Below are 21844 nucleotides of genomic sequence, written 5' to 3' on the forward strand. Positions count from 1 at the left end.
ATGTTTTAACCTTTTTTCTAAACTGCAGGAGGTCCTGGGACTGTCTGATTTCTAATGGAAGTTTATTCCAGAGCCTTGCGGCCGCAGTGCTGAATGTTCTACCACCTGACTATACTCTTCGAAATCTAGAAGCTCTCACCAAGTAAGCGGAGGACGAGCGGATACACCTCGTCGGAATATACCAGGCGAATTTCTCCTGTAGAGGTTTGGGCCTTGAACCATGAAGGGCTTTAAACACTATACAAAGGGATTTAAACTGAATTATTTGCAGTATTAGGAGCCAGTGCAGCTCTGCAAGGGCCAAGGAGGCCGATGAGCGTCGTGCTTCATCAAGGCCAGTTTGGCCGCGAAGGTTTGGACTCTCTGAAGACGTTCTATCAGGAAAGTTGGAGACTCCAGTAGTAGGGCATTACAATAGTTCAACCTACTGAGGATAATACTTCCAACTACCACGGCTCTAGCCGTAACAGGCAACAGTGGGAGGATCTTCCTCAATACTCTGATGAGGGAGAAACAGCTCCCCACCAGTTTGTTTACTTGTAAGTAAGTCAATTTATGCTAATTAGAGATAGCCAATTCAACATACACTTTGTAAGGGGTCTGATTAGCAGGCCACAGTGTACTCTCAGAGTCGAAAAACCAGCAGTATCAGTCCAAAACTTTGGGGTAATCATGAAAAAAGAGGCATATCCTTACATTTGGTAATAAACGTCAAGAATCCAAGGGTAGTAAGAAGCCTGCTCCATCACCTGAACCACCTGACTAATTCACTCTGTGGTACTCACGTTCATGCCTTGGGCTACTTCTATAATCCAAAAATGTAGAACAAACAGCCATGTCATAATTTGGCACCTGGTTCGACAGAGGAGTGGGGAATCCAGATAGTTATATTATACAAACAAGAAATTGTTTCCTGCCCTATAACTCCATCAAGCAAATTGATTAACTGCCTTTTTCAGGGCCACTGTGAATATTTCTGTATCAACAACTTCTGGCAATTGTAATGGTCCAGTGGGATCCCTACATCATCCTGGCCTATCTGCCACTCCTAGTCCAACAGTGGAATCACTGCTGCTGGGGGGGACTTCGAATTTTATCTTGGAACAAAGCTGGTGTTCGTTCCAAATTCTCTAACGTGGACTGGTTCACATTTATCAGTGAATATGATTTCATATGTCTCTACAAGACTTGAAAGACCCATTGCGTTTGCATTGACGGCTTTAAAACCTACTGTAATCTAGCAATTCCCTCCCCAACTGAGCGGGAAAAGTGGGGTATGGCTGTATTGGTTTCTGTTAAATTGACAGATATGAAGGTTGAAGTAGTCTGCTCCACCATATGTTTCCACCTGGTACTCATGATTTTGCCAGGTATTTTTGATTTGATAATTGTACATTTTTATTATAATATTTTTTATCAAAGATCTACTGTGGTGATTGATTGTCTTGATAATTTTATCACAGGCTATATCCTGGAAAGTGGACAACAGCCATTAACTATTTGAGCAGGCGGTTTCAACATTTCTGTGTGTAATTTAAGTAGTCATTCAGTTTGTGGGCTAGAGAATGTGAATGGTGAAACTAAGGTGAAACTGTCACTCAATTTAGGCATACCCCCTACGGGAAAGCATTAAAGAGGCTTTTAGTTAAAAATCACTTGGTATTTGCAAGTGAAATGCATGAGCTACTAGCTCTTTAGTCCCGACCTACAATGGAAATGGTATTTACTATTGACTTAATTTTAAACTCAGAAGATCTTGCACTACTTATAATAGACTTTTCAGTTATAGCTAATTGCATGAGTGATCATAATCCCCTTGCTTTGATTCTTGATTTAAAAGTAAGAGGGAACATCAAACTGCTGTAATATACATTACTCCATTTTGTATTTGGGGATCAGAATTGATCCAAAAAACTAGATCCTGTTTTACTAGTGAATCCCTCAATGTGTGGGGAGGGAATCTGCAAAGATTTTTCTGATGTATTCTCTGAGAAGTTGGGATTGTTGAAGACTTATAAACATCACATTCTGCTCAAATCCAATGTTAAACCTATAGTGAATAAGGTCAAACCTATTGCTCACCTATTACATATGCCACTCAAGGAGGAAATAAACAGACTTCTTGAACTAAAGGTAATTGAACCCATAGACTATTCAGAGGGGTTGGCCCCCATTGTTACAGCCCCTAAAAACACATAGGGACAAATTAGACTTTGTGTTGATCTCAGGGACTTAAACTCTAATATATGGGTAGACCAGGACCCGTTGCCTCACATTCATGAGATGCTAACACTCACTGATTATGCTTCCTATTTTAGTGTCTTAGGGCCTGATTATGAGTTCAGCAGTGTGGGAGCAGGGCAGCATGCCACTGCCCCACTCCCACACTGCCAAACTCCACCGCCCTCTGGATTACAGGTTGATTGGAGGGGTTTAGAAAGACATTGCTGTGGGAACACCACATTGCGTTCCAGCATGGCATGGACTGTAAAGTCATTGCCGTGTTGGAACAGGGTGCATACAGACCCCCTGCATGCACTCTCATGCACAGGGACAAAAGGGGGCCCTGTAGGGCCCCCTTAGATTCAGGACTGCCACACTTTTCATGGCAGCCTCATCCCCATGAAAGGTGTGGAGGTCTGGAAACTCCTAATATTCTTGTCGATGCCGCAACAACCCCACCAGCATATTGCTACCCTAGACAGCTGCATCACTGCTGAGAGATCACGGATCCCCGACAGTTGCGGCTTTCATAATGCGAGCCTACCGCTGTACTCTTAATACGGCGGATGGACCACTGGTATGGCCTTCCCCGACAACCACTGCAGCTCGACCACGGATTTGGTGGTCCGATGGACCGCCAAACTCTTAATCAGACCCTTAGACTTATCTGCAGCATATCATCAAGTAGCATTGAATCCTCCTTCAAGACACCTACCATAATTTATCACGCCACTAGTGGCTTTCCAATATAGGCACATGCCATTTGTCCTTGTGTCAGATGCAGCTGTCTTCCAAAGAATCATGCAACATCTTCTTCAAGGTATTCTAAAAAAAATGTACTTCCAAGACAACATTTTTATTTTTAGTTCTAGTAAAACTGAACATAACACCACCCTCAGGGAAGTGTTGAAAAGACTGAGAGATGCGGGATTGACCATAAAAAAAGAAAAATGTTGTATTGGAGTAAAATCTGTTGAGTATCTGAGCCATACAATATCCTAAGAGGGCAATAAACCTAAATGGTATCTAGTGGAGTTAATACAGAAAACACATGTTCCCACCAGTAAGGAAGAACTTAAGTTGTTCTTAGGGCTCGCTGAGTTTGTTCATGGTTTTGCAAACATAATAGACACCTTTCATAACCTACTTATAAAAAAAAAACTATTTAACTGGGATGATAAATATCAAGAAGCTTTCCAGAGCATCAAGTCAACCATAGTCAATGCACCGCATGTAGGACAATTTGACCCAAACAAACCTACCCAACTCGCAACACTACTCAAATAATAAAGGGAACAGAACACATAGATGCCTTTGCATTGAGAGCTCTAAAGGGAGCTGAGTTGAGGTTTTCTGTGGTAGAGAAAGAAATTCTAGCCTACTATTGGACAGTGAGGCACTTTAAAAATAAATCTGTGGGGAATTCCATTCACCATCAGAATGGATCATTAACCCTTAATTTATGCATTTACTACGAAAGGGTCGAAGAGAACTATACCAGTAATTTCACACTGGGTACTTTGTCTTGAAGGATACAGTTTCAAAATACAATATTTACCTGGGTCACAAAACAATGTTGCTGATTATCTCTCCTGGAATCCTCCGTAAAGTAGCATTGAAGATATTTCTGAGGATATTGTCCTGGAAGTAACATTGCCTAGCCTTAATCCCGATGAATGAAAACAATACATGGCTGAAGATGAAGATTTAAAAACTCTTCTCCTATATATCCAGGAAGTGTGGCCTTAAACTAAAAGTGAAAAAACCTGACCTCTTAGCAAAATATTAAAAGGTGAGATTAGAATTAAACAATTCCGGAATATATATCTGCAGAGGCGATAAAATTGTTCTTCCACAAGAAATTAGACAAAGAATCATACATCTTATCCATGAAGGTCAACTTGATAGAAAGCTCACGAACAACAAGATACATTCTGACTACAGGTGGCCCCATATGATTGAAAATGTGGTTAGTCATGTAATGGATTGTGCTAACAGTGACAAAACGTTTAGTACAAGAAAACTCCCACTGTCCCCGTAGAGGGTACCTAGTAAACCATTGGTCCAGTTAGCACTAGATATTATCGGACCACTCAATCACAAATCTTTAAGAGGACGTTTTGTACTGTTCCTAGTCGACTATCACACACATTGGGTAGAGACCACGTGTGGCTCACAACATTACCACAGATGTACTAATCAGTTTTTTAAAAGATGCCTTCTTTGAAGAAGGTGTACCTGAGACCCTTTTTACAGATAACGGTGTACAATTTACTTCTCTCAAAATGCAAGATTTCCTTAAAATATTGTCTATAAAACAACTAAAAACAGCTCTGTAATGCCCACGTGCGAATGGCATGGTGGAGCAAATAAACTGTATGGTAAAGGACTGTATGTAAAGAGCAAAAGTGAGGCATGTCTCTATTACAAAAGCTCTACAGGAAACTGTGTGGGCATACTGTACTACTTCGAACAGGAATATCACAATTTGTTTTTGCTTAAAGGTAGGAAGCGCGCAAAGAAGTTAATTCAGCCTACCGTGAGGGGAACGGTTGTTTTCCAGTACTCTGCCTTATTCCCTGTCTTGCCTCGCCTTGCTTCAGGGACCTCAGGGCCGTGAGGGGAACGGCACCGGCCTGTTGGCAAGATCGTACCACAACCCCCAGAAGGCCTAGCGCTCTCAACGCGCACATCGTCAGCTGAGGGGAATCCCTCATAAGGTCAGGACGCCTACCGCAGCGCGGGACGCGCACAAAGAAGTTAATTCAGCCTACCGTGAGGGGAACGGTTGTTTTCCAGTACTCTGCCTTATTTCCTGTCTTGCCTCGCCTTGCTTCAGAGACCTCAGGGCCGTGAGGGGAACGGCACCGGCCTGTTGGCAAGATCGTACCACAACCCCCAGAAGGCCTAGCGCTCTCAACGCGCACATCGTCAGCTGAGGGGAATCCCTCATAAGGTCAGGACGCCTACCGCAGCGCGGGACGCGCGCGGGCAGCGCGCGGGCGAAGCCCGGGCCAAGGGCGGGCCCGTCCTTGCCCGTCAAAGTCCGGATAAGGCTGGGCTGGGCTTATCCACTAACATCTGTGGTGGGATTCCGACCAGTCATTGTGCCATCGACGTAGCCGTGAGGGGAACGACGTTCAGGAGGTTTTAGTCCAGGAACTGTGAGCTGGCCGAGTGGAGTACAGATTTGTTACAGACTATTGTTGTGCATTTCCATAGGCTGTTGTGTTACTATAGGGGAAGGTGGGCTGTTCATAGAGAAGATCGGTCTTCTTCTGCCCTCGTAGCATGTCTAAAAGGAGGGTTGGTGATAAGGCGGGGGGGACACTAGATGATTATTTAATACGAGCTGAGTCAGCACTGAATCTTGAGATCTTAGCGGTGGAACGCAGACTCTCTTTAGATCCTGCTTCTTCCTCCCTCCCATGTGCCCAGTTTCAGATTGACTCGCCAGTTTCTGATCATCTCAGTTTAGTTGATGGCACTACTATCCCCCCATCGCCTACTCTCCCTCCTCAGGAGTCTCTGGACTCCGCCCAGGCTTGTGTTGTTATCCAGAGTCCCACCAGGGTTACTACAAGAGGGAGGATGGCCCTTAAAGGCAAAATAAAAGAAGTTACTAGTAAAAACAAGAGAGGTCAAGGAACTAGTAAGCCCTTTGTTGTGTCGTCTCATTCTGAGCCTAGTGGGTCCATCGTTGAAGGGCGTAGTTCTGACCATAATTCTACCCCCCTGATCCAGGACCAGATTCAGCCTCTCCTAGATTTACTTCTTGTTGGCCTTAAAGACCACCTAGCTTGTCTCCTAGTCCCCGTTCACCACAAACTGGACCTTGTAGCCGGTAGGTTGGACAAATTGGAAGCTAGACTTGCTGGTGATAAGTCCTCTGCCTCAGGGCCTCCCATACTGTCAAATGGGGTGACGTCTGTGGGGGTGACTAATGATGCCGGTAGTGCTAGACTATCAAGGTCAGTGGGGGTTATGCCACCTTTACCATCTATAGGGGAAGAGAAGGGCTACGATTTAGGTCTAGGAGTGGCTACCGCCAGGGGTATTAACAACCATTGTGATGTGCAAAGTCGTCCCCCCCAGAGTAACAGGGCTGGTAATGAGGGGGTGGGAGCAGGGATTTCTATAATGCCCTCCAGTTTACATCTCCCTCCCCAAGCCACTCCCTATTCTATAATATTGGCAAATGTTCCACCACTCTCGGAAGGATCCTGCGAACATTGGTCCAATCTCAAGAACAAATCCCTACATTATTTGAGCTCTAAAATTGGAAACAGCAAGGCCCTGTTTGATGATTTTAACATGGTTAGGCGCATCAACTGGATTGGTCAGTCTTACAAGTCCCTTCCTGGGGATTGTGTTGTGTTGAGTTTTAAGTCTCCAGCTTTGGTCAAATATATATTGGAAGTTGCTCACCACCTACCCCCAGCTCCCAATTCGATTAAAATTCTCCCATTGGGCTTTTTTTATAGACCAGGGTCCATACACCCTGTGCGGGATAATCGTGCCTTTTCAATAATTCCTGTAATGTCTGATCTGCCCATTGTGACCTCCAATCGCTTTGATATCTTTTCATCACTGGAGGATAATGATTGACGTATGGTTGGTTCTATATGCTCCTTACCGCTCGTTCCCGGGTCTTTGGGTCCTAGTTGTCACCAGAGACCGGATATCACTATTAAGTTACCTTCTCTTAATGTTATTTCCTGTATGGCTAACCCATCTGGTTCTATACAGTTATCCTCTGCTGAAATGAATGATCCTCAGGTTTTTCTAGGTCAAGCAGTGGAAATTGGGGTTGCAAACTTTTTATTAAAATTGGGCTCTTGGAACATCGCAGGGTTGGGGTCTAGGCTTGATATTCCTGATTGGGCCAATTTCATTGACGAGTTTGAGATATGGGCATTTCAAGAGACCTGCGCATTGATTCCCCATTTCCGCACAGGTTTTTTTGAACTTTTATAAGCCTGCTGTTAAGGGTCATAGGGGCAGACCCATGGGTGGCCTAACCACTTGGGTCCGTCAATGTGAAGGCGTCACTGTGTCAGAGGTCCCAATTGACAGTTCAGATATTTTGATTGTTAGGGTTAAATCCCGCAGCGGCCTCAATCTCCTTTTAATAAACATCTATGTAAGGGGTCTCCCGGGAGGCAAATGTTCTCCCACTTGTCTTCTCTTGGAGAATTATTTAGAGTCCGAACCAAAGTTTATTAATAAGATTGTGGCTGGAGACTTTAATGTCTGTTTTGAGCCCTTGGGGGTTGATTGCGGGGACTTCACTGAGGAAGAAGATTCCACCTGGGGTGTTCCCCTGCTGGAGCTGGAACCTGTAAGTAAATGGACTCAAGCTGCCCTCTTTATGAAAGGCTTGTGTCTAAACCAGGGCATGAGAGCAGTTAATGGGCGAACAAAATCAGATAGGTTGGGGAGGACGACTTTTGACAATGGCAGAACCGGGAGCCGAATTGACTATATATTAGTCAACTTGGAACTGTGGCCGCTCATAGACGATATGGTGGTAGTAAGTAGAGTCGAGAGCGACCACAATTCCCTTGCATTGTGTATTAAGGATAACAGCTTTGCTGTCCCCCCTACTTCTCTTGATGGCCGTACCCCTATGGATGTTATCCTCACAAACGATCTTAGAAGGGTGAGATGGCCGAAAATCGCCTCTTGTGAAACCTCACGGGCAGCCATTAGAAAATTAATTAACAATACTCTGCTCTTACTTAATCAGATGAAGTCCCAATGCTTGATTAAGGATAATATACGGGATATCCACAATATGCTCTTTGCCGAACTCAAATCATTTTTTGTAAAGACTCATCCCGTCACCGGTAAAGGCAAAGAGTTGAGTCCCCGCACGTGGTTCAACAAGGACTGTAGACAGGCCCAAAGTGCTTTGATACAGGCCATCAAAACTGGTTTTCCCCCTACTATACAAAAATGTAGATCTGTATATAAAACTGCCCAGTTTAAGGCCAAGCAAAACTGGGATGAGGATCGCTGGAGGGATTTATATCAGGTTTGCCATGACCGTAACATGGTCCAATTTTGGCATCTTCTTAAATGGGGTAACTGCCCCTCGGATATTCGTCCCACTAATCAAGTTGAGCCTCAACAGTGGGTTGCGTATTTCGAGGAACAGTTTAAGGTTGGTGATAAGATGGCTAATCACACCTTTTGTCCATCTGGTGTTGAAAATCCTTTAGAATTTTCCCCCTGTGAAGTTAAGTTAGTGCTAAGATCGATCAAGAGTGGTAAAGCCCCGGGTCCAGATTGTATTCCTGCTGATCTATTCATTCAGGAGCAAGATGTATGGATCCCGTACTTGACATTGCTGGCAAACGCCGTAGCGGGTGGTGCTGCTGTCCCTGACTCGTGGCTTGGGGCAGAGATATTGCCAATCTATAAGAAAGGCGATCGCTCTACCCCGGACAACTATAGACCTATTAGTCTTATCGACGCAGTACAACAAATTATAGCCCGTCTTGTTCTGGGTCGTATTCAAATCTGGATGTCTGATTTTGATGTATTGTCCCCACTTCAGGCAGGGTTCCGCTCACATATTGGGACACTGGACCAAGCATTCAGGGTAGTACTCCTTTATTGGAAGGACGTTTTTTGGGGGGTGGTAAGCTGTATGCGGCCTTCGTGGACCTAAGGTCCGCGTTTGACCTTGTGCCGAGGGATAAGTTATGGGAAGCACTTTCGGAGATGGGCATGCCAAAAGAATTGGTATCTTTTTTGGTTACTATCCATGAAAATACGTATGCCCGTGTTCGTTGGGGCAAACCAGGGGAGGTGACGGACAGATTTAAAGTGTCTAAAGGAGTTCGCCAAGGGTGTGTGCTCGCTCTTACATTGTTTTCATTATTCATTAATAGGGGCATAAATTATTTTTCCAACAACCCTACTGATGCACCCACCCTGGCTGGAATGAAGATTCCCCTACTCATGTTCGCGGATGACACCCTTTTGATCTCGAAGACGAGACAGGGTCTGCAATTAGCCCTGTCTCGCTTCGAGACCTTTTGCCGCGAACATGAGTTGGAGATAAATGTTGGGAAGACCAAGTTTATGGTTTTTCGTGGACCCCGGCGTATTAAGGCGCAGGTGTGTCTGGGTGGTGTCAATTTGGTCCAAACGGCTGTGTTTACTTATCTAGGGGTTACCTTCAGCGAGACTTGCAGATGGTCTCACCAGCTGGATCTTCTCGCTCTTAAACACGCCCAATTAGGTGGAGCTTTGCTGAAAGAGCATAAACATTCCTTAACAAAACCAATAGCTCCCCTAATGAAGATTTATGGCTCCAAGATTCTGCCTGCCATTTTATATGGTGCCGAGATCTGGGGCTTTAGTAACCTGTCCAAGTTGATGACTGCCCAGAATAAATTTCTCCGGTCAGCTATTGGGCTCCCACAATCCACTCCGCGCATCCCCCTATTGTTTGATCTGGGAATCCAGCCTATAGAGGATTGGGCAGGGTATAGACCATTGGCGTTTTGGCGTCGCCTGTGGACTACTCCTGAACTATCGATTTACGCAAAAGCCCTCTTGGAGGTCAAAGGGCTGGAGGGTTCGCACAGGATACCCTGGTTGTCTAGTATTAAAACCCTGTTGATTGATCTTGGGATGCGTGACCTATGGGCTAACCCAGATACTGTGGTCTTTCCGCCGAAAAATGTCCTTAAGGATGCCTATTGGTGCTTTATTAAGAACAAGAGATGTGCTTCCCTCATAGGCTCCACGATGTCTGCCACATTCCTAGTCTTTAAGGACGAGTCTGTCTATGAAAGTTACTGGGATACTATTTTGAAGTATTTTGATCGTAAACTGTATCACCAGTTTAGAGTGGGCGCCCTACCACTGCGAGGACTCACCAAAAGCTGGAGTCCTCTTCGTAGCGATAAGTGCCCCTTCTGCGTAGACATGATTGAAACCATGGACCATTTCCTTTTTTGTTGCCCAATTTACTTACTCCCTCGACGCGTTTGGCTTCGACCTGTCTGCAGATTAATGAGCACTCGTTCTGCACAGGTTGCCAGCAGAATCTTGAAAACAGATACTTCAAAACCTGTAGTAATAGGTGTTGCCAAATTTATTAGTTGGGCATGGATCCTTAGGGCAAGGAAACTTAAGTCGTGATTTGTGTTCTGCAAGGCTTTAGTTGCTATTAATTAGCACCATTCTATGAACTATTAGGTTAACTGGCGTGTCCCACATTGTATTTTATTATGCTTGTGATTATTTTTTAATTGTTTCTATGTAATATTTTAAAGGTTTTAGAAGTTTTATCTTGTATTGTAATATGAATTGTATTATATATGAACTGTTTTTAATATGTGTAGAATGTCTTTTATGATGTGAATCGAATAAAGACCTACTGACTGACTGACTGACTGACAACATATTGGTTAAAAAGAAAAAATGCCATCACAGTGAGTAGGGAGCACATAATGGTAAAAATGTGAAAAAACTTCAAAACAAATACAAGGAAGAAACAATCAGCAAACTTGTGTTGTTCAGCCAACTTTCAAAGAAGGGGACTGAGTGAAAGTCAGATTGCCGAAAAAAAACATGAATAGCAGCCATTTCTCTTGTCCCATGAAATTAAAAACTTCGGGAACAATGTAGTAACTTTAGAAAATGGCCAAACCTGGGGCATGAATAGGATTGAGATTGCTAAATGTACAGGTCAAAATCACACTATGGAATCCAGACACTTGTCTGTTTCCCTAATGGAGGAGGTGTGGAGGAGAATAATGAGAAAAGGGAATGTTGGATCCCTGAGTGGCAATAGGATTTTCTAATGAATTAATATAATTCTGCAAGTTTTCTGCATCACTGGTCTCTTCACCTTTCCGCAGTCAAAGTACCTTTACCCTTCTCTCTCTATAATTCCCTGTCGCCCGTTTATCTCTTTAGTGCACTTATAGTGGTTGTGCTAGCTGCTCTCGCCTGAATTTGTATAGTACAGTTTGTTATTACTGCAGGTGCTCTATTGGCATATATGTGTATGCAGGCTAGGAACATGGCATCTCCCAATCTGCGGCATGTTCCTCCCATTTAACAATAGGTAATTATCTAAACCGTTTATATAGATAAGGAACAGGGACGGGACCCGAATGCAGACCTGACGGAACCCTCTATTGGAGGAACTGAGGTGGCAAAGTGACCTAAAGAATGATGATGGATTCAACCTAGATATGTGACTGAGGGTGAGTGTCTGAAAAGTTTCAGCACTCTGTCTATCATCTCCTTGTGTTTGCTTTGTTCGCCTTAAATTGGCAGGGTATGCCCAGATGTGGGTCCCTTGCTCACTTTGTCACTGGATTCAAGCTAGCCTGGCTGATGAAGGGTGTTACCCAGAAACTGGTCCCAGGATGCTTGTTTCCGGTTCCGGGAAGACCTGGCTTGGCAGTTCGGGCTGGACTGTTCCCATGAGTCACAGGGTCAAGACTGATTTGCATATAGCTGGGTCTGAACGGAGGTGGCGAAGTGAGCTAAAGAATGATGATGGATTCAACCCAGATCTGTGACTGGGGGAGAGTGTGTGAAAAAATGTCAGCACTCTGTCCATTATCTCCTTGTGTTTGCTTAGTATCTCAGGCATCCCAGATCTGTTTCCTAACCCAGAGTCCATTACTGCTGCTTCTAAAGTGAAAATCTTGTTTTATGAGCTCCTTTAATAGGCATGGAACACCAATGTTCAGTCCATGTCTATGGTTGTTATGTACTCTGAGTTTATACCACCTCAGCGATGGAGCCCTATCTCGCTCAAATGCACAGTCCGCAGTACAGATTATCTCTCTCACCAAAGTACTGTGCACTAAATGTTTTTTGGTGCTCTATGCTTTTTGGTACACTATACAGATCATTGCGCACCTTCTTTCTGCTCCCGGTCTTACAGGCTACTAAAACCAGGCACTACTTAAGTGGCAACACTCATTTACAATGACTTGGGCCTTTGGAAATTTATCCATGGAGTACCTAATTATATTGGGGGTGATCATGAAGCCAGTAAAAGATATGATACCTCAAACCTAGTACCACTGTAAGTTGTCTTTCAATCATGTTTTAGCTTGTTCTTTTGTCATTGATACTTTAGGGTTTTACAAATGTTGTTCAAGAAGGTATGGTGATGCTGATAGCTTCCAGAAGTGATTAGGTGAACTTAAAATATGTTTTATAGAATTTTAAGAGTTTTAACATCCCATTTTATGTATCTATTGATTTGTGCACCTTTTGGGCTATTCACCCAAATGAAGATATTAAAGAAAAGAAAGAGGACGCATTTTGTATGAGGCCTGAAATATCTTCCTCATCCATGTCAGTAAAACATTCTGAAATGCAGAAAGAAATATGCACTTTCAACACCTGCAGCAGACTGTCAGTTAACTCTCTAGTGATCAACTGCAGCTTCACTACAGGGTTCTAATGAGCAACTACAGCGCTAACATTCTGTATTTATGACACAATCGTGACTCTTCTGGATACTGTCGTGATGGATGTAAAGCTGTAAAACTGAAAGGAATTTCCTACAGAGATATTGTAGTGAATGAACAAAATGAGGGTTTTTAAGGACAAGTTTGACACAGGGCTTAGCCTGTGGCCAGGGTCAGCACTCACCTGGCCACAAGCAGGCAACCCATATTTTGCGCACACCCATATATAAATATACATGTTGTGTTATTTATGTGGTTGTTTTTTGTTTGGCAGCTTATCACTTTATTCACCTCATATCACATCAGTCACTAATTAACTGTTCACTTTGTTTATGTTTTTTGTGTGACAGCCTGTTTTCAACAAAAAAAGAAAGATGTAAAGCAAATACAGATATAATTCTAAAATATCTGGCTAGTGTGTTTGATACTACATTTGAATACAGAAAAGAACTGTTTGTTACTTGTAAATCACTGTTACTCTAAAGGAATTGTTTTTACCCCTTGGAACTTCTTTGTAGACTATGAGCCAGATGCATCAAAGGGGTTTGCCCATTCTGTGTCTACGGAAAAATGTGTTCATGCATAGGGCCCTATATGTTTCCCAGTAGGCATGAAATCTTGGTTGCTGAGAGAGACAGCAGCCATTATGGATCTTGGGCTATACCAATCCTCATAGTCCTATGTCTCGTTGCTAGGCAGTTGTAGTACATGTTGCTGCAGATAGGATCTTGTGGCATGGATGTTGGATTTTGAGGGTCAAAACTTCCTAACTTCTAAAGATGAGTCTGTGGAAGTTTTGGATGACAGAGAAGTATCATGTGTAATTAGAAATCAAACTTTGAATTACTCCCTGAACTCTAAAGTCTAGGATTGTATATTCTACTAAAAGTACATGTGAAGGAACACAATGAATTTTTAAGAGGACATTGCACATATATATACATTAATGAATGTACTGAACTAGGTATTAGAATTCAAGTCTGTGTATATATTGCTAAGAGTAAGGAATCGCAGGATGATAATGGTGTTCCTTTTTTTAGTTCTACAGCTGTTAAGTTACATTAAGTGTATTTGTAGAAAGTACTATCACTCAGAAAGGTATCCTAGCGCTGAGCAGGTGAATGTCTAGTCACATCTGGGCAGGTTGAGGAATTGGTAGTCATTGAGATGGTTGGAGGGACATCTGTCGATAATTTCTCTAGGACCTTGGCCAGGTATGAAAGCTGGTCTGTAGTTGGCGAGTGTTGATGGGTCTGTAGAGGGTTTCTTGAACAATGAGAGGATTGTGACATGTTTCCAAGGGCCTGTGAAGGTAGCAGATGTGATATAGGCCATCAGGATTCGTGTGAGGTATTCGCTGATGGGTTGAAGTTCTCTGGTGAAGGCATGGTGGGGACAGGGGTCCAGTGGGGCCCTGTAGTCGATGCATTTCATGATGGCTGTGGTCACATTTTGGTTTATGGTGGGCCATGTGATCAAGGATGTTTCACTGGTTGAGACAGAGAGTCCTTTTACAAGGTCTGTGGGGTCCGGTTGAGGGTCTAAGTTGTGGTATATGTAGGTTATCTTGCAGCAGAAGAATGCAAAGAGTTTTTAGTAGAGGTCCTGTGAGGGGATGATGCTGTTGGAGTTGGCATCTGCTGAGCTGAAATCTTTAGTGATAGTGAAGATCTCTTTACTGCTGCCAGCACTGGTGTTGATGCGGTATGCAATTGCGGTGCGCTTGGTGTTCCAGACATGTTGGTGATAGCGTCTCAGGGTGGATTTTAATGTGTTCTTGTCTGCGATGTCTTGGCTTAATCTCCATCTGCAATCCAGTTGTTTGCAGTAGCACTTCCTCAGTTCCTGTGTTTACCCATTGGCTTGAGGTCTGGACTTTGTGACTTTGCTGTGCTTGATACGGGCCAGTGTGTCGGCGCAGGTGGTGATCCAGTTGTTGATGGATTCATGCAGGCTGGTGGTGTGTTCGGGCCAGTGTGCGGAGAGAGCAGTAGTCGAGTCCTCCACTGGGATGTTGTACCAGTTTTGGTGGGCGGATCTGGCGGGTCCCCCAGGACTAGGAAGGTTTTTTCCATGGCAAATTGCATTGGTCCCCTTGTGCCTTCTGAGGACCAGTTGGGGGAAAGGACCTGGACTCCACTGTCAACTCTGGTGGGCTGCAAGAGGCCAGGATGCCACGGGGCCTGTAGAAAGCGGACAGGAGGGCGCTCTGCTGGCTGGTGGCGAAGGGGACGCACTAGATGCGCTCGCCTAAAGGAGAGGAGGACCAGGAACCAGGGAGAGGAGAAGGCTGGTGCAAGGAGCCAACACATTTAGCTACCAGAAAAATGTGTCTCTTTAGAGATCGTGAGCCTTTTGAAAATGCTCCAGGAACCCTAGGGGGGTTACGGGTGTCTGTGCCCACGTTGCACGGCCCTGGTGCCCTTTGGTATTACAGAAGAGGCCGCAGAGGCTTGCACAGCCCCTTCTGTAATACCAATAGCGCTGGCCCACATAAAGTGCCAGCATTATCTTCAAGGGGGCATTCCCTCATTTGCATGGGGTGATACCCATGCAAATGTGGGAATCCCCTTGCCTCTGCGCCCGCGCTGCATTACTTACGTGGGCGCAGAGGCAAAGAAACCCCAGGAGGCGCACTATCAGTGTGCCTTCTGAGAGCAGCCCCTTTACAGTGGGTAAAGGGGGTCCTATGGACCCCCCAGACATCCCCTTGCAGGCGGGGACAGTCACTAACTACACCCACCTGCAAGGGGATCTCTATTCCCCTTAAAAGTGCAGGCGGGTTGCCGCCTGCACAGTGAAATACAAAGCGGCTTTAAAGCAGCTGCTCCCTATTTCGCATGAATGCGGTGTCACAGGGCAGCACAAGTTCTCAGCTGGGTCTGAGTTCTGCAGCTACAACTATTTGGCACACTTTGAAAGAAAAATGAGAAACGGCGCGAAAGGTGCTATTTCATTAAAAAGCCCTGGGGTGGGCTAGGGATCAGGGGTTGGCTCATTTTTAATTGATGAATTATCTGGCTGAGCAGGCAGGCTGGGGCTTCCTCCCCCAAATCTAGATTGGCCAATTAGAATTATTTCTTGGCTCGTGGTGCCCCTAGGAGGGGCAATAGCACTGTGAAGGTGTTCTCTAAGTGGTGTGGGAAGCTGCACAGTGTACCACAGCCTAGCCAGAAGTGATTTTAAAAACTTGCCCTCAGTTTCAGGGTATATTGAATTCGGACCCTCAAGAGGCATACCCTATTTCAAGCACTCCTAGAGCTGGAAACTTTGCTCTTGGGCTCTGGAGTGCAGGGACTCCTAGTGGTCCTACTGCTACATCTTTTGACTTATAGAGTGTAAAGAAAGACTCTGACACATATATGCATGGTTATTTTGAATGGAAATGTTTTATTTCAAATGATTTACGGATTGTAATATGGCAAGCATCGCAATATTAAACATTGAAAGGGTGCAATTGAATATAATTATTATTCTTGTTGGTTTTAATGGCGATATCGTGGTAAATCATAACTTTGGCGATTACCGCACTGAGTAGGCCTTGGGCTGACCTGCTTCACTTCCCTCACAGAGTCAAGCCCCACAATGGGGTATTTGGTTCTGAGGGAAAAGACAATTGCAGACTTATTACTAGCTCAGGACTCACATCTCTCACAACTAATAACCCAATTTCTTACAGATTTCATTGTAGATCTATTTGTGTGGGGTCATGCTCCTTACATTGGATGGCTCGCTCACTTGTGGTACCTTGCAGGAACTGTAAGTGCAATAAATTAATGTCTTCACATTTTAGGACTGAACCTGTTCCTCACACCATGAGACTGAAGCCGGAGCCAGTGAAATGTCATCAGCGCCTGGTGGATTTTTTCACTGCTCCTGTTGTGATCTTCTACTGGAACGTGATTGCATACACCGGCTTCTTGTGGCTCTTCGCCTACGTCCTGATGATTGATTTCCAGAAGACCCCGTCCTGGAGGGAGTACCTGCTGTATGCGTGGATCTTTACTATCTTCTGCGAAGAGTTAAGGCAGGTAAGAATCAAGAGACGGTGATAGTGAACGATTGTGCACAACATTTCTCTCATATGCCTCAGTACTGAGTGAATTTTGAAAGGGAACATATTAGTTTTCATGTAAGTTAGTCATTCTGAAAATAAAGCTTAACTTAAAATATTCTTCATTTGTCAAACAACCAATATTCACATCAGTAATGCTTAAATTTCCTTTTTGACTAAAATTCTCTGGAGACTGAGGGCCTGATTTAGATCTTGGAGGACGGGATACTCGCTCAACACCTGATGGATCTCCCATAGCGTATAATGCACTCGTAACATGGTGGACGACGGGATACTCGCTCAACACCTGATGGATCTCCCATAGCGTATAATGCACTCGTAACACGGTGGACGGGACGTCGGTCTCATTGTGATGAAGCATCTCATCCACCAAACCCTAAACAAGGCGCTGAGTCACTAGTAAGCACCTCTTTCCCTCTGTGGAATTCTAGGGATGCTTTTGTCAGATATTTTGGGACTTTAAGGAGAAGGTGCCCCGACTTCCATGAAATGTTCCACATTATCGCAGATAATACAGAAGAGGCATCATAAAAAGTCAAATGTGGAGGATTCTGTGTCCAACCGGAAGGAAATCACATGGCCCAGCACAATAGTATTTTGCCCCATCCCCCTATATAACCAGGCAGTAGGGTTTCACCTTTGGGATGTCATCTTTAAATTAAAGAAAATCTGGGGACATAGATTCAGAACCAAGGTGCATATTTATCATACTTTCACGCAGCGCAACACAGCGAGCTACCTTGCTGCGCTGCATGAAAGGGCAGGAATGCGCCATATTTAACATCATACAGTGCATTCCTATCCTTTCTTTGCGCTGGCACACTTTTGGCTGCCTAGTGCCATATGGTGGAACCCCTGTGTCATGTTACAAGAGTGTCTGCATTGCAGGCAGGATTGTTTTTACACAGGAAGGAACACCTTCCTGCACAAAAACAATCCTCAGAGGCATTTTACTCTGTCTATGGGTGCTGCAGAATTCAGCACATGTAGGAAGAGAATGAAACAAAGAGATATAAACATATTTCTCCTCATTGCACGTCCCCTGGGGAGGCGTAGGATTTTAAAGCATTAACAGGTCTACCACTAATAGAAAATCTTGGAATGTGCCAAAATCCATGGGTGGATGCTTGGAAACACGCACACCACCCATGTAACGCCTCCCCGGGGCTTGTTCTCATGCATCCACCCATCAATTTTGGTGCATTCCCTGATTTATCATGAGTAGTAAACCTGGGAGTGCGTCAAATAGCTCTGCTTTCCCAGGGGAGGTGTAACGAGGAGAAATGTTTTTATTTCTCCTCATATTTTTCCTCTTTCGTTGTGTGCTTCATTCTGCAGCACACATAGAGGAAAATGCCTCTGTGGATTGTTTTTGCGCAGAAAGTTATTCCTTTCTGCACAAAACAAATCCTACCAACAACACAGGCACCCTTGAACAATGCAAGAGTACCTTCATTGGCGCTAGGCAGCCATTTTGTGCCAGAGGAAGCAGAGGATAGGAATGCACCATATAATGTTAAATATGGCACATTCATGCCCTCTCCCTTTCACATAGCTCAGTAAGGTGCCTTGCTGCTTAGCGTTGTGTGAAAATTTGATAAATCTGGGCCTTATTCTGAGCTGCCTAGTGGGTCTCGGTGCAGCAGACAGTCCCAGTTGCACGGTGGATAAAAACAAGTTTCAAGACTCAGGTAACAAGACAGTTTGAGTGAAAAAGCAAATCAGTTCAATAGTTCCATGCAGGTGGACGCAGGGGGTTGCCATTCTGCCTCAAACCTAAAGTTCAATATTACAATGGACAAAGCAGAGTTTTATGATAAACTCCTCCTGGGAAAAACTAAAAATGATGGCAGGGCCTGGTGAAATATGTACCTACTTTCTTTGGTTTAACTCACCATGTGCACAAGTTTACACCTGTGGCTGCACGTGGTAAACAGTAGATTAGATATCACTATAATGCTGAATTATGTGTTTTTAACACATATAATTTTTAGACTGAGCGAGTTCTTCTTTGCCCTGATGATGACCTCTAATAAGATTTACATATACCCCTACATTTTATGAGGTGGATACGCGTTGGCACTCTTTTATGGGGATCCATTGGAAGTACCATCTCAAGCATTAAGTTGTGCTTTAAAACCTAAAAAAGGCATAATTCTACTCGAATAAGAAGTATTAATTCCAATTTGGACTCTATTGAGTGTGGTAACATATAATCGGATACATAAACCCATTTTTAAGGGGTGAGAAATTCATTGGAGTGAGTTACTTTGGATTTAAAGGCAACAACTCCCAGTCTGTTCAGCAGATAATGTATTTTTGAACCACTTTTATGTTCATTGTGATTATATTGCATTGTGATTTGATTTAAACAGTGTTTGATGTTGTTTGTTTATAGTATTGTTATTGCTTTTGAATGTACCAGATGGATTTGATTACCAAAAAAAGACAAACATAAAGAAAAAATACATATGAGAAATGAGATAAATACTCACACGCACAAGATTAATGTGTACGTGGTGTTCCTTCAATTAATGTTGATTGTTGGCCATGTGGGGTTTCTAAGATAGAAGTTTTGTGTTTGGATACTGATCCCTCCCCGCAGATCAAGCCTTACTGGATCAAACCCCTTTGCGTGTCTAGGCAGGGCCTGGTGGGCATTATGATGCAGTGTTTCCAGTTGTTGCCTGGTAGTAAGTGTTTAATATTGTTTGCAAGAATATAGTTGTTAAAAATATCATTTATGTATGTGATGTATGTTTTTATGTATAAGAAATGTCCGTATTTTTAATATACGTGTTACATTTTTAGTAGTGATTGATTTTTTTTATTTGTATTTTGCGCTTTTAGTTCCGTAGCGGGTTGTAGGTTTATAGGGGAATAGGGTGGGAAGTAATTTAAATATATTACATTTATACATTATTTTTTTTTTAATTTTGCGTTTAGTTCCCTAGCGGGTTGTGGGTTTATAGGGGAATAGGGTCGGAAGTAATTTAATAATATTATATTTATTGTTTAATTTTATTTATTCATATTTGTTTAATTGAGATGTTATAGTGTTAAATGTGTAAAGTAATTTATTATTAATTAATTAACAATTGGTTGTTAATTAATTTTAATTAATTAATTGGTAATTAATTATGGTAATTGTGTAATTAATCTTAGGTGTTTGTTATGGTTTTTATAGGTGTAAAGGGTGGGAAGTAATTAATTTTTAATTGATGAATTAATAATTGGTTGTTAATTAATTTTAATTAATTAATTGATAATTAATTTTGTGATCAATTTTAGGCGTGTGTTGTGGTGTTTATAGGTGTAAAGGGTAGGAAGCAATTTATTTGTAATTTATGAATTAATAATTGGTTGTTAATTAACTTGTAATAAATTTTGGTAATTGTGTAATTAATTTTAGGTGTGTGTTGTGTTATTATAGGTATAAAGGGTGGGAAGTAAGTTATTTTTAATTGATGAATTAATAATTGGTTGTTAATTAATTTTAAATAATTAATTGGTAATTAATTATGGTAACTGTGTAATTCATTTTACATGTGTATGTGGCGTTTATAGGAGTAAAGGGTGGGAAGTAATTTGTGTGTAATTAATTAATATATTGTTGTTAATTAATGTTAATTATTTGATATTTATTTTCGGTAATGTGTTGTGTGTTGTTTTTACTTTTAAAGGGGTAAAGGGTGGGTATTAACTACATTTTAAATATTAGATTATTAGATGTTAATTGTAATAGTTTTTAATTTTAAAATAATTTTTAATTGTGTTTTATTATTTTATAGTTTAACTTAGGTGTGTGTTGTGGATATTATAGTGTTAAAGTGTGTGAAGTCAATTAATGTTTATTAGTTTTTTTATTAATAATATTGTTTTAATTCATAATAAATTATGTTAACTATGTAAATACATTTAATTAAAATTTTTGAAGTGTTTTGTTATTGGTGTGGTGTTTTCTGTTTGTAAATATTTTCTAGTTTAAAAGAATTATATTTTTGTACATTTATTCATTATTTTATTTTATATAATATTTGTAGGTTTTTGTTATATGTTATTAATATTATAATATGTGTTCTTTTTATATGTTTCATATTTTTAAAAAAAAATGTTTTTTATTCATTTTTTCAGTATTCTTTTTTTTTCTGGGTGTGTTTGAGTGTGAATAGTATTTTTTTTCCTCCAATATCCAACACTTTCCCTACTGTTGCATTCACTGGAGTGGGAATAGTAAATTTTACCCTTCCGCTATCCAACACATTCTCTACTGTTACACTCACTGGAGTTGGAATAGTAATTTTTACCCCTCCACTATCCAGCACTTTCCCTACTGTTGCACTCACTGGGGTGGGAATTGTAATTGTTATATCTCCTCTATCCTGCACTTTCCCAACTGTTACACTCACTGGAGTTGGAATAGTAATTTTTACACCTCCGCTATCTGACACTTTCCCTACTGTTGCACTCACTGGAGTGGGAATACATTTTTTTACCCATCCGCTATCGAACACTAAGGGGCTCGCATCGTACTTGCTCGCTCGTACAGCTGTACGAGTCGGCCGTAAAACACGCGTACGGCTCGTAGTTTTTCCGGCCAGATCGCGTTCGGTGCCCTTCTGACCCGGATCGGAATCGGCCCCTTATTCTACCGTGCATTCAGTGGAGTGGAAATACTAATTTTTACCCCTTTGCTATCCAACATTTTCCCTTCTGTTGCACTCTTTGGAGTGAGATTAGTAATTTTTGCCCCTCAACTATCCAACACTTTCCCTACTGTTGCCCTCACTGGGGTTGGAATTGTAAATTTAATTATTTTGCTATTCAACACTTTTCCTACTGTTGCACTGATTGTATTGGGCAATTTAAGTAAAAAAAATTTTTTATAGTTTAATGTTTTAATTTATTCAAGATTTTAAAAATATTTTATTATATATATATACATATATATTATTTTTATATAATTTTAAAGTTTAAAATTAAATTAAAGATAATAGTTATTTTAAAGAAAATATATATAAGTATAAATTATTATTATTATTTGTTTTTTGTTTCTGAGTTTTATAAAGCGAAAACTTGACCCGAA

General features: G+C 42.2%; 1 protein-coding gene across 1 annotated transcript in view; it reads left to right on the forward strand.

The window, feature by feature from the left end:
* The window catches only part of LOC146808456 (transient receptor potential cation channel subfamily M member 2-like), a 694250-nt gene that overhangs the window by 488155 nt on the left and 184251 nt on the right, over positions 1-21844 (forward strand). The window contains exon 15 of the mRNA XM_085623563.1: positions 16477-16714. Within this exon, the coding sequence (XP_085479689.1) occupies positions 16477-16714 (238 nt within the window). The remainder of the gene's footprint in view (positions 1-16476; positions 16715-21844) is intronic.

The sequence above is a fragment of the Triturus cristatus genome, chromosome 8 (assembly GCF_964204655.1).
Source record: "Triturus cristatus chromosome 8, aTriCri1.1, whole genome shotgun sequence".
Taxonomy (NCBI): Eukaryota; Metazoa; Chordata; class Amphibia; order Caudata; family Salamandridae; genus Triturus; species Triturus cristatus.